The sequence below is a fragment of the Prosopis cineraria genome, unplaced genomic scaffold, assembly GCF_029017545.1.
Source record: "Prosopis cineraria cultivar Desert tree isolate PC_DT_omini unplaced genomic scaffold, ASM2901754v1 PC207, whole genome shotgun sequence".
NCBI classification, from domain to species: Eukaryota; Viridiplantae; Streptophyta; class Magnoliopsida; order Fabales; family Fabaceae; genus Prosopis; species Prosopis cineraria.
In genome coordinates, this window is record NW_026555534.1 from 49,573 (window position 1) to 62,123 (window position 12,551).

The window sequence follows — 12,551 nt, forward strand, 5'->3', positions numbered from 1 at the left end:
ACTTTTTTTTTTTCAATGTTTTAAATTGCTGGTTAAAAATATTAAAAAAATTATAAAAATTAAAAATAAAATTTAATAAAATTATAAGGATAAAAAATTATTTCTCAAAAAAAGCGACAACATAATAAAATACCCTGCTTCTGCATGTCATGAACAAGAATATCAACCTTGCAGTGGAATGAAGATTTGCGGGTAGCAGAAAGTTTTGATTTGAAGGCTCTCCTCTTCATGCATAAATGTGATAATTGAAAATGATCATCAACCCATTTAAAGAAGTGTTTACGAGAACCATGGATAACAAAGAGATAATAAAAGAAATTCAAGCATGATAAAAGTAAATGAAGGGAAATAAAGGAGAAAATGGTGTGGTGTGCCAACTGCGATCTGCCAAATTGGACCTAGCAAATAAGCCGAAGGGTCAGGCCCAAAAAGGGGGCCGAAAAAAGCGCCGTGGGGCAAGCGCTTCCACTCATCGATTGGATCATCCATGGCTTAGGAAGAGAGAAGCAGTAAGCATCAATCGGAAAAGATGGCTTGTTCGAGTTCAAGCTGCAACTTGCTCTTCAACCGTCCCTCGATACCAATTTCAACTTCAGCCACTGGCTGTTCCCTTTCTTTCTCAAACTCTATCTTTTGCGGATACCATGCGATTTCCCATCAATATGCTAGCTCTACCTCAAGAATTCGTGCCAAGTTTGAGAAGTTCCAAGGCGAACCTCCTCAAGACAGTGTTCGAGAGGTCGAAACGTCATCATCTGCACTAGAAAGCTTTGAGGAGGATGAGGAAGATGACAGGTATCGGTTACTTCAGTTACTTAACAATTTTCAATGTAAGCACTGTAAATTGTATTCAGTTTGGATTTATGTTGTTTACCGCCATAGACCAGTTATTAGAGATATATAATCCGTAGAACTCCATAGTCAGGATTTTGTGCTTTGCGCTTCTTTTGGCCTAAGCCTTTTCAAGTAATTTTGACGGCATTGATACCTTCTATTGATTACACTTCCTTTTCGCCATTTCTGATTATTTCTGTAATTTTGAGCCATAGTTTCATCGCAGGCTTGCTGTTCCGTAAACTTTTTTCCGGGTTGCGCTTTCTAGGGTATCTTACAGAAACCGAATAATCATTTCATCGAGGTTACATGATTTGAAATCCACCACTTGTTCTGATTCATTAATATGTTTTGCATGTTGTGTCCATGACTGATGACAATGACTGCACTCTATTTGTTACGTATGGGCTCCAAGTTTATCGAGATGCGATATTACACTTTCTGATATATGTGCACCTTTACGAAAAATTACAGTGACTCAATCTATTGCAGCTATATAATAAGAATTGATGCAATGATTCTTTCGCTCCTTGTCTTTCCTGAGGCTTGAGCTACATTTCAATAGGTATCTAAAGCTATTGACTCTCCTGTTTTTTCTTTCAGTTGCTTGCCTCCTGACTTGGAGGGTGCAGTGCGGCAATCAAGTCAGGCCACTGCCCTTTTTGTGTCTTCAGGAGGAATGAGAGCCATAGTATGCGCTCAAGTTGATAATCTAGTTCCCAATGTGTGTGCGCATGCGCGCATCATCTTTGCGCTGTCTGGCCTATTTTCGACACAAAATATATGTGTGAAAAATTAAAATTTGGACTATATGTGAAACCATTCGAAGTCTGTACGGCATTTTAGGTAAAAAGTAACATTGCTGTCATTGGAGGATATCTTCGATTAATTCAGTTAGGATGAGTTGAATCCACTATGTAGATGACGTACAATGGTATTCTTCTATCTTTTCTTAAGAGTATAACTGTCTTAGCCAAGTTAACATCAGATATTCCTATTTCTATCTTTTCTTAAGAGTATAACCGTCTTAGCCAAGTTAACATCAGATATTCCTATGTTTTAATTTGTCTATAAGATGACTGAAAGTAAGACAATGAAACCAAATGATTGATTATTCATGCTTCTTTATCCACCTATATGAATTTAGGTACGTGACTTGATACCATTATGTGAAGGACATGCTATGCAATTCTGCAGTCCAGTCATTTTTTAAGAGTCCAGTCATCTTGACCATGCTATTTTCTAAGATCAAGTACTTCTTACATTTGACCCGCTTAAGGTGATCAAAAGTCAGATATTTTCTTCTTGTTTCAGTACTATCACTTTGCATTTTATGTTAACTAAAATGCTTAAGCGTGGGCAATTTGATGTCAAAATTATAATTCTAGAGAAGTTGTCTCGCATGTGATTTAGTTTATCAATGAATGATTTTTCAGTTCTTGACCCTCGACCCTGCCTCAAAAAAAAAAATTCCCTGCATGCGTGTGAAGGCACGTATGAGTGAATGAGTATCTGTCCATCTGTCTTATGTTAACCATTTTGCAGGTTGAGCTTTTAATCCCCCAACTGCAATTTTTAGATGATGAAGGGGCACAGGTGGAGCTCTGGGAATTGTCAAGGATTTTCTTGGACACCCTTATCAAAGGAACAGAATGTCAGGTGAGTCAGATGGGTCGCTACGAGTTGTAATATTTCAACATATAGAGGATTGTCAGGCTCCTGGCTTTTCTATAAAACATCAAGGTCCAGTACTGAAGTGCTTTTGCCATTTGTATCACAGGCCTAAAAACACACGCACACAAATAAAAAGAAAATGATTAGCCTTACAAAATTCTCAAGGGTCAAAAGAAGACTTCGAAATGAAATTTATTGCTGCACCTTTTTCTTTACGGGCCTTTGAAATGAAATCTTTAGGTTTCTTCGATGTTGATGTTGATGCATATGTCCTGTATAAGTTGTTAACTTGCTTTCTAAGTTCCAGTAGTTTGATTTTTAGAGTGTCAAAGCCATATTTCCAGATGCTGGTGCAGCTGCTCTTCTAAAATATCGGTGGAAGGATGCTGCATTTAAATTTGCAAGGTAACTGCTGCCACATAAAATATTTCTCCATATATAATTGCTTCCTGTGCCATGGAAGCATGATCTCAGCGTGTACTTTTTGTCAATGGGTCCTTGTTTTAGCATTTCCCTTGAGAACTTTAATGGCCATGATGTCACAATTTACTTTCATGATTCTGTATATTAATGGCTACTACTGTTAAATCATGTACAATTTTCTGTCATGTTAATCCAGCTTAAGTGATCGAAGGCCTGTAGAAAGTGGAGACGAGATCATTGTCATGGTCGTTCCTGATTATCAAATGTTAGAATACGTTGAGAGAATTGCATCTGAGCTATCAAATGATCCAGTACATTCCTGGCCTCAGATTCTTCCATCTTCTATGCACTCATTGTTTAACAGGAACTATCATGATATCTAAAACTTAAGCATCCTCCAACTGATCAATGTGATACATTTTAACGTTTAATGGGGAAAGCAAAACGTGATATTTTCTTGAATTCATGCTTGACTTTATTCTTTGTATTAGAATTCTAGGTGGTTGCAAGTTATATCAGTTTACCAGATATGATGGGTGGCATTAAATAACAAGGGATTCAGCATGCCTGGTATTTCTCACACCATGTGTCATTCTAGCAAACCACCATAGTCTGCAGGATAGCATCACTCGGCAATGCCGTTTCAGCAATAGGCATTAATTTTAGAAATTTGTATATATTAGTTTGCATTACAAACTTTGTGTATATTTGCAGCCAAGGCCTCTCATCATGTGGAATCCACGCTTGATTAGTGAGGATGTTGGGGTTGGAGTAAATGTTCGGAAGTTAAGACGCTACTTTTTAAGGTGTGATTTCCTTTTTTTTATATATAAAAGGTATTGATATTTAAATCATTTCATATTTTGTTTACTCTTTATTTCAAGTGGCAGTTGGAAATAATGATGCCATCTGTTATTGGAGTTATAAACGTGTGTTCTCGAGTTGTAAAAAGTTTGTTATGATCCATGTAATTCGGATGGAAAATTTTCTTCTTGAGTTATCTAACTTAATTTTCTTCCCCTTTAGTATCGGAAATATAGGTTCTGTATAACGACTGGCTTTGGTAGTTGTTCTAAACCTTTACCAGCCTTGTTTTTGCTTTGTTATTGCCTTTAGAGGCTCAAGTCTGTGGCTTCACTTTTAGTCTATCCTATCTTCAATCTTCCCTCCCTCCCCTTCCCTTTTCAAGGTTCCTACTATGATAAATGTGGGGATAAATTATGGGAGAATTACATACAAATCCCCAAATGAGAAAATTAATTACTCATAGGTTCTAACTACTTGTAAATACAGAAGTTTGACTTGCAAATGCAAAAATTTGACTTGTAAATGAGACTGAGAAGATAATTAATTTTCTTTTATTTGGGACTTCTTGTAATTCTCCCATAAATTATTCCTCACTCCACTCCGCTGCAAAATCCCTAAATTATGATCTTCCCTTGAATTATGAAAAATTTGAAAATATACACAAGTTGCACAGAAGTTAAAATATCACCAATATATCTCAAGATTAATAGACTTTTTTATTAAAAATGAATTACTATAATTTTAAAATTTTGTTGTTATTTATTATTTCAGAAACCATAGAATTAAGTTGTTCTAAATTTAAAAAGCTAACTATTTTTGTACTGTTTAGATATATATATATATATATTTATTCAATACTTTCTACGCTATATAAATGGATATAAGGATAGTTTAATCAAAATAGGTGTGTTTGTAATTTATCTTTGGCCTCTTACAAAGTTAATGTAGGGCATTCCTTAATTTTAAAGGAGAAAAATGTAGGATTTCAAAATATAAGGGGGATGCTACATATTTGAGCATGTATATATATGTATAAAACAAAGTACACTGTTCTTGAGCTATGAACGCTTATCCTACTTGTAGGTGACCCATGCTAGTTTCTCTGGGAAAAGCTAATTCACCCCCAATGTTTTTGTTCTGAGTCCTTCATTCAGGCCCCAACCTTACATTTTGTTAGTCGCCTTCTCGGTAACTAAAAATCTTAAGTGGCATTGAATAAAGCCTGAAGTTTATCTTCAAGCCAGTAATTATCTGTATGTGTTCAGTTCCTTTTTCAAGAATTGAGTTATTCTGATCGCATCAGACTGCTAAACAATTGTCATTTGTTGTACAGCACGTTCACGACTGTTTATTCCATGCGACCTCTGCCATCCGGTGCAGTCTTCAGGTGCTATCCAGGGTAAGGTCTTCTATTGCCCTCCCACAAGGACTACTGTGCCTGAAATGATGTTGCATTTTTTTATCTTCATAACTTCCAGTTTCAGATTATTTGCACCCATGAGAGATGAAGACCAAATCTCATTTCACTTTTCCTTAAAAAGCGGATGATTGGTTTACCCACTCCCCCCCCCCCTCAAAAAAAAAAAAAAGGTCACCGGTGATTGGATACTGATGTAGTTTCTAGATGTTGAGAGCACCAGCATGATTTACTTTATAGGATTCGCTGTTTTACCTGGAAAAATGAGATAAGAAATTCACGCTTGTTGTGGTCAAATACTGGCTTGGCAAATAATCTTCACTCGTTTTTTCCAAGGTCAAATTCAATCCATTTATGGTCTGTTGTTTGATTATCGTATTGTTGATTGCACTTAGAGTATGGAAAGTGTTCTACGATGATAAGGATAGGCCCAACAGATATTTGCTCGCCAAGGAGTTCATTAGCCGTCCTGATGCTGAAGAACTTGAGGTTAGTAGCTTCATTTATAGATTATCTTGCCAGATTATGGATAGAAAATCATTCGGCCTACCCTGCTGTTTTTAATTGAGGTAGTTATTGAATTTGCCAATCAACAACAAATGCTGAAAACTATGATTAAATTAATCATAATGAAATCACCCGGAACCAGCCTGAGCCTCAAGGAAGAAAATAGAATTTGTCCTTTGTCACTTCATTTCCCTAAAACCATTTTGATGATCCAAATCCAATATTTTGTGATGGGCGATTTCACCTTCATGTGGCAGATGATATTTGGCGGTGCGGAAGGGGAGTCATTGCAAGGCCGAAGTTTGCTAGACAAAGCGGCAACCTTCATCTCCTCAATAAATCGATTTATGAAGGCTATTTCATGAGGACATTTCCTCCTCTTTTTTGCCTTTTGTGAAAAACTTTAAAGCGCGTGGCATAAGCTGTAATACGTTATAGATTTTCACACGTAATAATACGTGGCAAATATTTATTAAAAAAAAATACGTGACACACTTTCTCCTGACTTCAGATTGCTCTTCTCGCTAAACCGCACCTTAGTTACATATTTTTACCTTCAACGGTTAAAAGTAAACAGTAAAATATATTAGAAAATAAAAGAAATATTTAATTTTGAAAACAAAACAAACTTATTTTCTAGTAGATTTTAATTTTTAATTTTAAAAAAATTATGAAAAATAGAAATAAAAAATTAATATGAAAATCATTAATAAAACTTAATTTCATAAAAAACATCTTGAAATATCGATTCGTTATAAAAAAGTATCGACACGAATCAAAAATTAAAATTTAAAATATTTTCAATTAAAAATAATATTACAATACTCACCAATGAGAAGTATTGGCAAGTACTGCCATCACTAGCAAAGTTGCTGGATTTTGTTTCTTTTTTTTTTCTTTTTAATTTCTCACTAATCTGCCAGCTGCAATCACTATAAAATATTCGACTGAGGAGTTTGGATTCAGTGTAAAAAAGCAAAACCTGATGGGAATTCTGCAACATGATTCCTTCCCTCCGGCGGCACGAGAATGTAAAAACATGAATTCCCAACACATTTGTATTGACAAACAGCTGATGGTGTCACAATATTGCGTGTAACAGACCTATATAATTTCATGGATGGTTTGTCCATGGTAATTCCAACCATTCAGAGTGAGTCGAGGAGTAACGCTCGGAGGGACCTCAAAAGATATTCTAATAGGCACGGCCTCCCCTGGCACCAGTGAAAAGTAGTTATCTGAGTAATGAACTGGAAGAATTCTAGTGTCTTCCCCTTCTCTATGCTCCCTCTTGGAAGCATGAACTGAAAAATGAAGGAAGAAAGCAACTCCTACATCATGCCCATTCACTTCAGTGACCCTCAATCCATCATCACTTTTCCCAGCAAGACGTCTGTATATTGTCTTAAACAAACCAACTTCCTGTTCTTTTCCACTCCGTCCTTTTACAATTTCCAGTGACTCCATGAGGAAGCCAACACCTCCTTGACTAGCTGATGAACTGTGCCTTAAGGATAGGGCTCTAGAGTCCGGTGTTTTAGATGTGTTCTGCACATGCATTTGAATCTCATAAGTAGACCCTTTAATAAAAACCTTCGATGTTATCTTGAGAGGTATTTTCCTCTTCTTATATGGTTCTAGCAGCTTGTAATCTCCACCGTGAAGATGCAACCAATAAAAGTTTCGAGATAAAATTATATAATCTGACTTGTTGTAGAGTTTAAGAAGAAGAAAATAGACTGGCTTTGGATTTTTGCTCTTCGGATACTTCATCTCAACAATGGGCATGACTTTTTTGGGCGGCACCGGGGGAGTTTCATGAACTTTGTAGTATGGACATGTCCCTTCGAGATCCCATACTGAGGCTTCAATAGACACATCAGACAGTTCTTCTGATGTAGTATTAACAACCTGTTTAGGGCAGGAAGATGAAATGTTACAAAACTTTACATAGCAAATACACCATTGTATTCATAACTTGATCCTGTCGTATGTGTCATAATTTAATATCTCTCTCTTGTTGATTCTAGCTTCCCATCCTGATATTTACCTTCAGTCAAGGACATTTATTGTCCTGTTATTCCTTGCTCGTACAAAATAGAACTTGAATAGACAAACCATACCTCTATGACATAAGTATCTAGATTGAGCTGTACATGAACTGGCTCTGCAGCACATCGACAGCTGTAAAAGCCTGCGTTTTGGTCAAGTAGGTGGTCATAGAACTGGCCTCTAAGACCCGTCCATGGATTTTGTGTCTTCCAAATCAATACACCTGTGTATTTGACCCACATGCGAGAAGTCCATCCCTCTAGAAGAGCTCTATATTGAATGTAGTTGACAAGTTGAGCCTGAGATATTATAACATAAAAGTGAACAGTAAACATCGATTTCACCAGAAAATACAAAATACAGGAGAATGAAAAATACACCAAGCCTGGATTAAATAATTTTTTACCTTCACGCAAAAATCATCAAGATCTTTTGGGGTGCCATAAAGTAGAATCTGATCATGAACCTTGGAGGATGGATTTGAATAAGGAATGTATTTATGGTATTCCCATATGGGATTTGGAACTTCTTCTACGTAACCATCAGGAAGCTTCCTAAAGACTGGTATCTGCCATCCTTCTGGGGGCATTGTAGCTCGAATAGTAGCTGCAACTGGCATTCCTACACTACCAACCTCCGGATTGAATCCGTAACGGTAAAAATCACTTTTGAAAAAGTCCTCAGGATTTTGAATTCCATAAGGGCCATCCGAGAAGCTTCCATTTCCCTCAGCAAACCCATCCCATAATGAGCCAGGGATATAAATACGTGTACCATCAAGATACTGGCTAGGATCTCTCAACATCAGGGATGAGTTTTCCACGGGTTTGACATTTTCATTTACACTCTTAAAAAAAGGATGAAGCCTCAGGTCATTTTTCAGAGCAGTATTTATATCATTTGGTGGTATTTGTTCATTTCCTCCTACCCAGAGGGCAAGACTAGGATGATTTCTTAAGAGCTTGACAGTGTCTCTTGCACAGAACAGGAAAAGGTCATGGTCTAGTGGGCCATTTGGATTTGAAACTGGAACACCTCGTCCATCAACGTCCCCAGTAATCCAGAACTCTTGCCAGACCTACAAGATTTAAATCAGCAGTACGATCAAATTTTGAAACCCCAATGTCACTAATATATCTTTGTATCTACCTAACGAACCTTAACAAGGTGATTGAACCACGGCTACAAGAGCACCTCAGAAAGTGCTCTCAGAAAATAAACGCACACTCCTATATTATAATATTTTGCCATACTAAACCTAATGACAATCATTTTTAGGTCAATATACACAAATAATGAACTAAATTTTTGTCAGTAAAAATGGAAGAAAAATCAACCCCATGTACTCACCCATGTACTCACCCAACCCCACCCCAGAAAAAAGAAAAGAAAAGAAAAAATCCATGAAAGCAGAACTATTTACACACACTTACTTATTGCAATAAGGGAGTCATTGAGATTGAGATAATAACAATGCACAATTACATACAGAAATCAAACGCAAACAACTCTGACAAGCTCATAACAGAAAAGATCAAAGAATAAATCAATTCTGAAAATATAACAAAGCAAAAGGACTAAAGAGCAGTTGAAGAAGAATAGGGTGAATAAAGCATACCAGAATGCCATAATAGTCACAATAATCATAAAATTCTGGCCTTTCAGCCAGACCACCACCCCAACAACGAATCATGTTGAAGTTCATGTCCGCATGAAACTTGATATCTGTATTATACCGCTTCTTTGAAAGCCTTAGTAGCCCATCTGATAATATCCAGTTACCTCCTCTGATAAAAATTGGTTCTCCATTGACTTTGAACAACCTATAAGGTGAGACATGCGCATCATAACACATGAGGAAAATATTCGAAGCTTGAAGTGATTCTACAAGAATTAACTATAAAAATGATACCATCAGAAAGAAAAATGAGAACCATACCTCCCACCAGAAGCACTATCAATATGACTCTCAATTTTGCGGAATCCAAAATGATGTCTCCATGAATCAGATTCTCCATATCCTTTAACATTAATGTCAATAGCAACATTGTACAAAGATTGTTTCCCCCCATTCCATTGGGCCACCATAAATTGGGCTTGTAGAAGAAAAGCTGCCAATTCACAGTTTCAGACCATGACAACTTCAATAGAAACTTTGAAACTTGGAATCTTAATCCATGCAGCAGAACAGGAGTATGGCAAAAGGATGCTTGAAGATTATCCAATCCAACAATAGACGAGTTCATTGATTTATTTGAACAGAAGCTATTGGGACAATCACTTGAGAAGTTGAGATAATTTATTTTTTGTGCCATATTCCTCTCTACTTCAAGTCTTTCAAACCTATTACTGATGACAATTGACACACCAAAGGCCACCGGCTCACAATACATGTGCTCATAACAGGTCAAATGAGACAGATCATACAGAAAAGTAGAAACAAAAGCTACCACTATACAGATAAACAGTAAGGTTATAGATTGAAAAATCATATTCAGAATACCCAATCTGTTGATCAAGTTTCCCAGAATTATTGACAAAGTTGACAGTAGATTAACGGTTTTTTTGTGCTAGTAGAATAGATGGTATAACCAACCTGAGGAAATGTATATTGTAACCTTGATTTAGCAGGAACTGAGACATGCTGAGTTTGAAGATGCTCTACTAAGTAAATGTTCTCCTCAACATCTGTCGTGACTTGGATATTAAGAGAACACTCAGCAGTCCACGCACTCTTGTTTTTTCCAACTCAACTGTGGCATGCAGATATACTCTCTTATAATTGTCAAAAAATGATGACACCAAGTGCGGATCAATTATTTTTACTGGCTGCAACAAAGATACAGATATTGAAATGATCCTAGCCAAATGGCTGAAAGAAGAAATGAAACAATCAATGATGAAGATATCAACTAAAAAATTGGATGATTTAATTTTCAGACTGACTGAGCAGAACAAACCAATAGGGCATTTCTGATTTGAGTTCATGTCTCTACGACAAGCTGGTTTTGTTTTCCATTCATCTCAGTAACTCATCAATATATATATATATATATCCTACAAAAACATCTCAGCTGGTTTTGGATCTGGAAGGTTCAGCCATATTTCACCACAAATTACATCTAAAATGATTCTCTCAGAAAATTTCATAAATAAGCATATGAAATTGTATAAGTGTGTAGATTTAATCATCACCAAAAAGAAGAAAGGATTTAATATGGTGCCAACAACAAACCTTATGTGCATGAGAGGGAAAGAACAAAGAAACCAAAATACTTGGGTAGGTTGGTAGGAATTAAGGCATTTCACACGTAACTCACCCCAGTAACTGAAATGGACACTTCATCCCATATCCCAGTATTCCTATCTCTGTCATCAAAATAAATACTCGCATCAGAAATAGCCTCTGTATTTATTTATATAAATCTTGGACACAGGATCCAATTCCAATTAGATCAACTATATTTTTTATACAAATGCCTTCTACCACCACAGCTAGTGCTCAATGAAACAACATTGTGATCAATCAATCACCAAAAAAAGGAAGAAATTCATGGATTGATCTTTCTAAATATAAATATGATTAGAAGATTGTTGCCACAATGGTAGTTCTACAAGTCCAACACCATCCAGTCATGAGAGAGAAGAATAACAAGACTTTTTAAACCAGCAAAGCTTCAATAAAAAGAATACCTTATCCAGAGCAAAAAACAAACCATAAAATATTTATCCTAAAAGTAATAACAATGGCACCTTATTGGAGCCATCCAGTCCCAACCTTCGACATATTGTGTAGCCACATCTTTTCCTATCTGAAAAGTGACTTGCAAAGTTATCAAGTAAGAGAACTGATAAGTGAATGCTTTAACCAAAAGAATAATAAGAGATAATTTTTCTTAACATAAAACCAAAAGAGAAAGAAAAAACTATTGTTCATGAATTTCGTCATAACCTCATGATCTCCACCTTGTCCCCCCTCAGGGGGTATTTTTCCAGGATGATTTGGAGGGTGAACAAGCACAGCAAGCAGGTTTCTGCCATCAGGATGCAGAATATCAGTGACATCAAGGGAATGCCTACGAAACATTCCTTTTGGAAGAACCATTTGGTGGCCGTTTATAAATACATCAGCAGAGTAATTGACTCCACGGAAGTTCAGATCACAGTGCTGATTGGCTGACTGCAAAGGATCAACAAATTGGTTATGTCCATCAAACCTTGACGAAACTATTTTCAAATCAGAAACCACCGTTTGTACAAAGATCAAGTTTAAGTATTAGATGTCTTTCTGCCTATAAGTTGACCAACAATTCCATGGGCTTCTTACTGCATCATGTTCTCTTTTGGTTTGAAAAAGGCATAGTTCACCAATACAAAGAAAATAACAGACTATAAGCCAGATGTGAAAAGCGAAACTAAATGGAATTGTGTCGCTTCGATGCCAATAATGTATAATGTCGGAAAGAAAATTCCTTACCAGCTTACACTGAAATTGTGTAAAGAACCAGAATGTGTAATGCTCTCTCCAGTATCAGCAATATCCATGATTGCTTCATTTTCAAGTCCATAAAAAGGATCGGGCACGATTTTGTTCTTCACCAAGGTCGAGAGAACGCTGTCAGTTGAAGTCACTTAATCAGCAAAATTACAGTTAAAGGAGATAAAACACCAGCAACTGACATTTATACAAACTCATATCGCATAATGTATCCATAAAAACGGAACCAGTCCGAGTATGTAAAAATTGAAATCTCAAGCCTCAGAGCATCAAAGAAGAGATTAAGGATTCAAAAACAGAGAGTAAAATGTGCAGTCCAGGTCTACTTGTGCCACTGAA

At 36.5% G+C, this 12,551-nt stretch overlaps 2 protein-coding genes across 3 annotated transcripts; one reads left to right on the forward strand and one right to left on the reverse strand.

Moving 5' to 3' along the window:
- The first annotated feature begins 388 nt into the window (after positions 1–388).
- LOC129295872 (uncharacterized) lies at positions 389–6,172 on the forward strand. 2 transcript variants are annotated; one of them, XM_054934459.1, is made up of 9 exons: positions 389–795; positions 1,438–1,558; positions 2,380–2,493; positions 2,831–2,913; positions 3,128–3,242; positions 3,646–3,737; positions 5,072–5,137; positions 5,551–5,644; positions 5,920–6,172. In XM_054934459.1, the coding sequence occupies exons 1-9, from the start codon at positions 530–532 to the stop codon at positions 6,025–6,027; spliced, it is 1,059 nt and encodes a 352-aa protein (XP_054790434.1). In that variant the 5' UTR covers positions 389–529; the 3' UTR covers positions 6,028–6,172. The 2 variants fall into 2 exon arrangements, with proteins under 2 accessions (XP_054790434.1, XP_054790435.1); XM_054934460.1 differs by having other exon boundaries at positions 391–795; positions 1,438–1,525.
- Positions 6,173–6,439: 267 nt separating this feature from the next.
- On the reverse strand, positions 6,440–12,329 carry LOC129295874 (mannosylglycoprotein endo-beta-mannosidase-like; the record flags this gene model as incomplete). The annotated part of the gene is given in 13 exon segments (XM_054934464.1): positions 6,440–7,573; positions 7,786–8,013; positions 8,121–8,792; positions 9,333–9,537; positions 9,654–9,781; positions 9,784–9,825; positions 10,311–10,454; positions 10,457–10,543; positions 11,035–11,083; positions 11,468–11,526; positions 11,667–11,894; positions 12,192–12,238; positions 12,241–12,329. Coding segments are annotated over 13 exon segments (2,785 nt in total), but the record flags the coding sequence as incomplete, so codon positions are not given.
- Positions 12,330–12,551: the final 222 nt, after the last annotated feature.

What these genes read in the sequence shown, in the direction of transcription:
- LOC129295872 (XM_054934459.1), top strand. Translation starts at nt 530, where the DNA reads ATGGCTTGTTCGAGTTCAAGCTGCAACTTGCTCTTCAACCGTCCCTCG. An exon ending in GCTGCATTTAAATTTGCAAG is followed by an intron (nt 2,914 to 3,127) that starts GTAACTGCTGCC and finishes ATGTTAATCCAG; the next exon opens with CTTAAGTGATCGAAGGCCTG. An exon ending in CTGATGCTGAAGAACTTGAG is followed by an intron (nt 5,645 to 5,919) that starts GTTAGTAGCTTC and finishes TTCATGTGGCAG; the next exon opens with ATGATATTTGGCGGTGCGGA.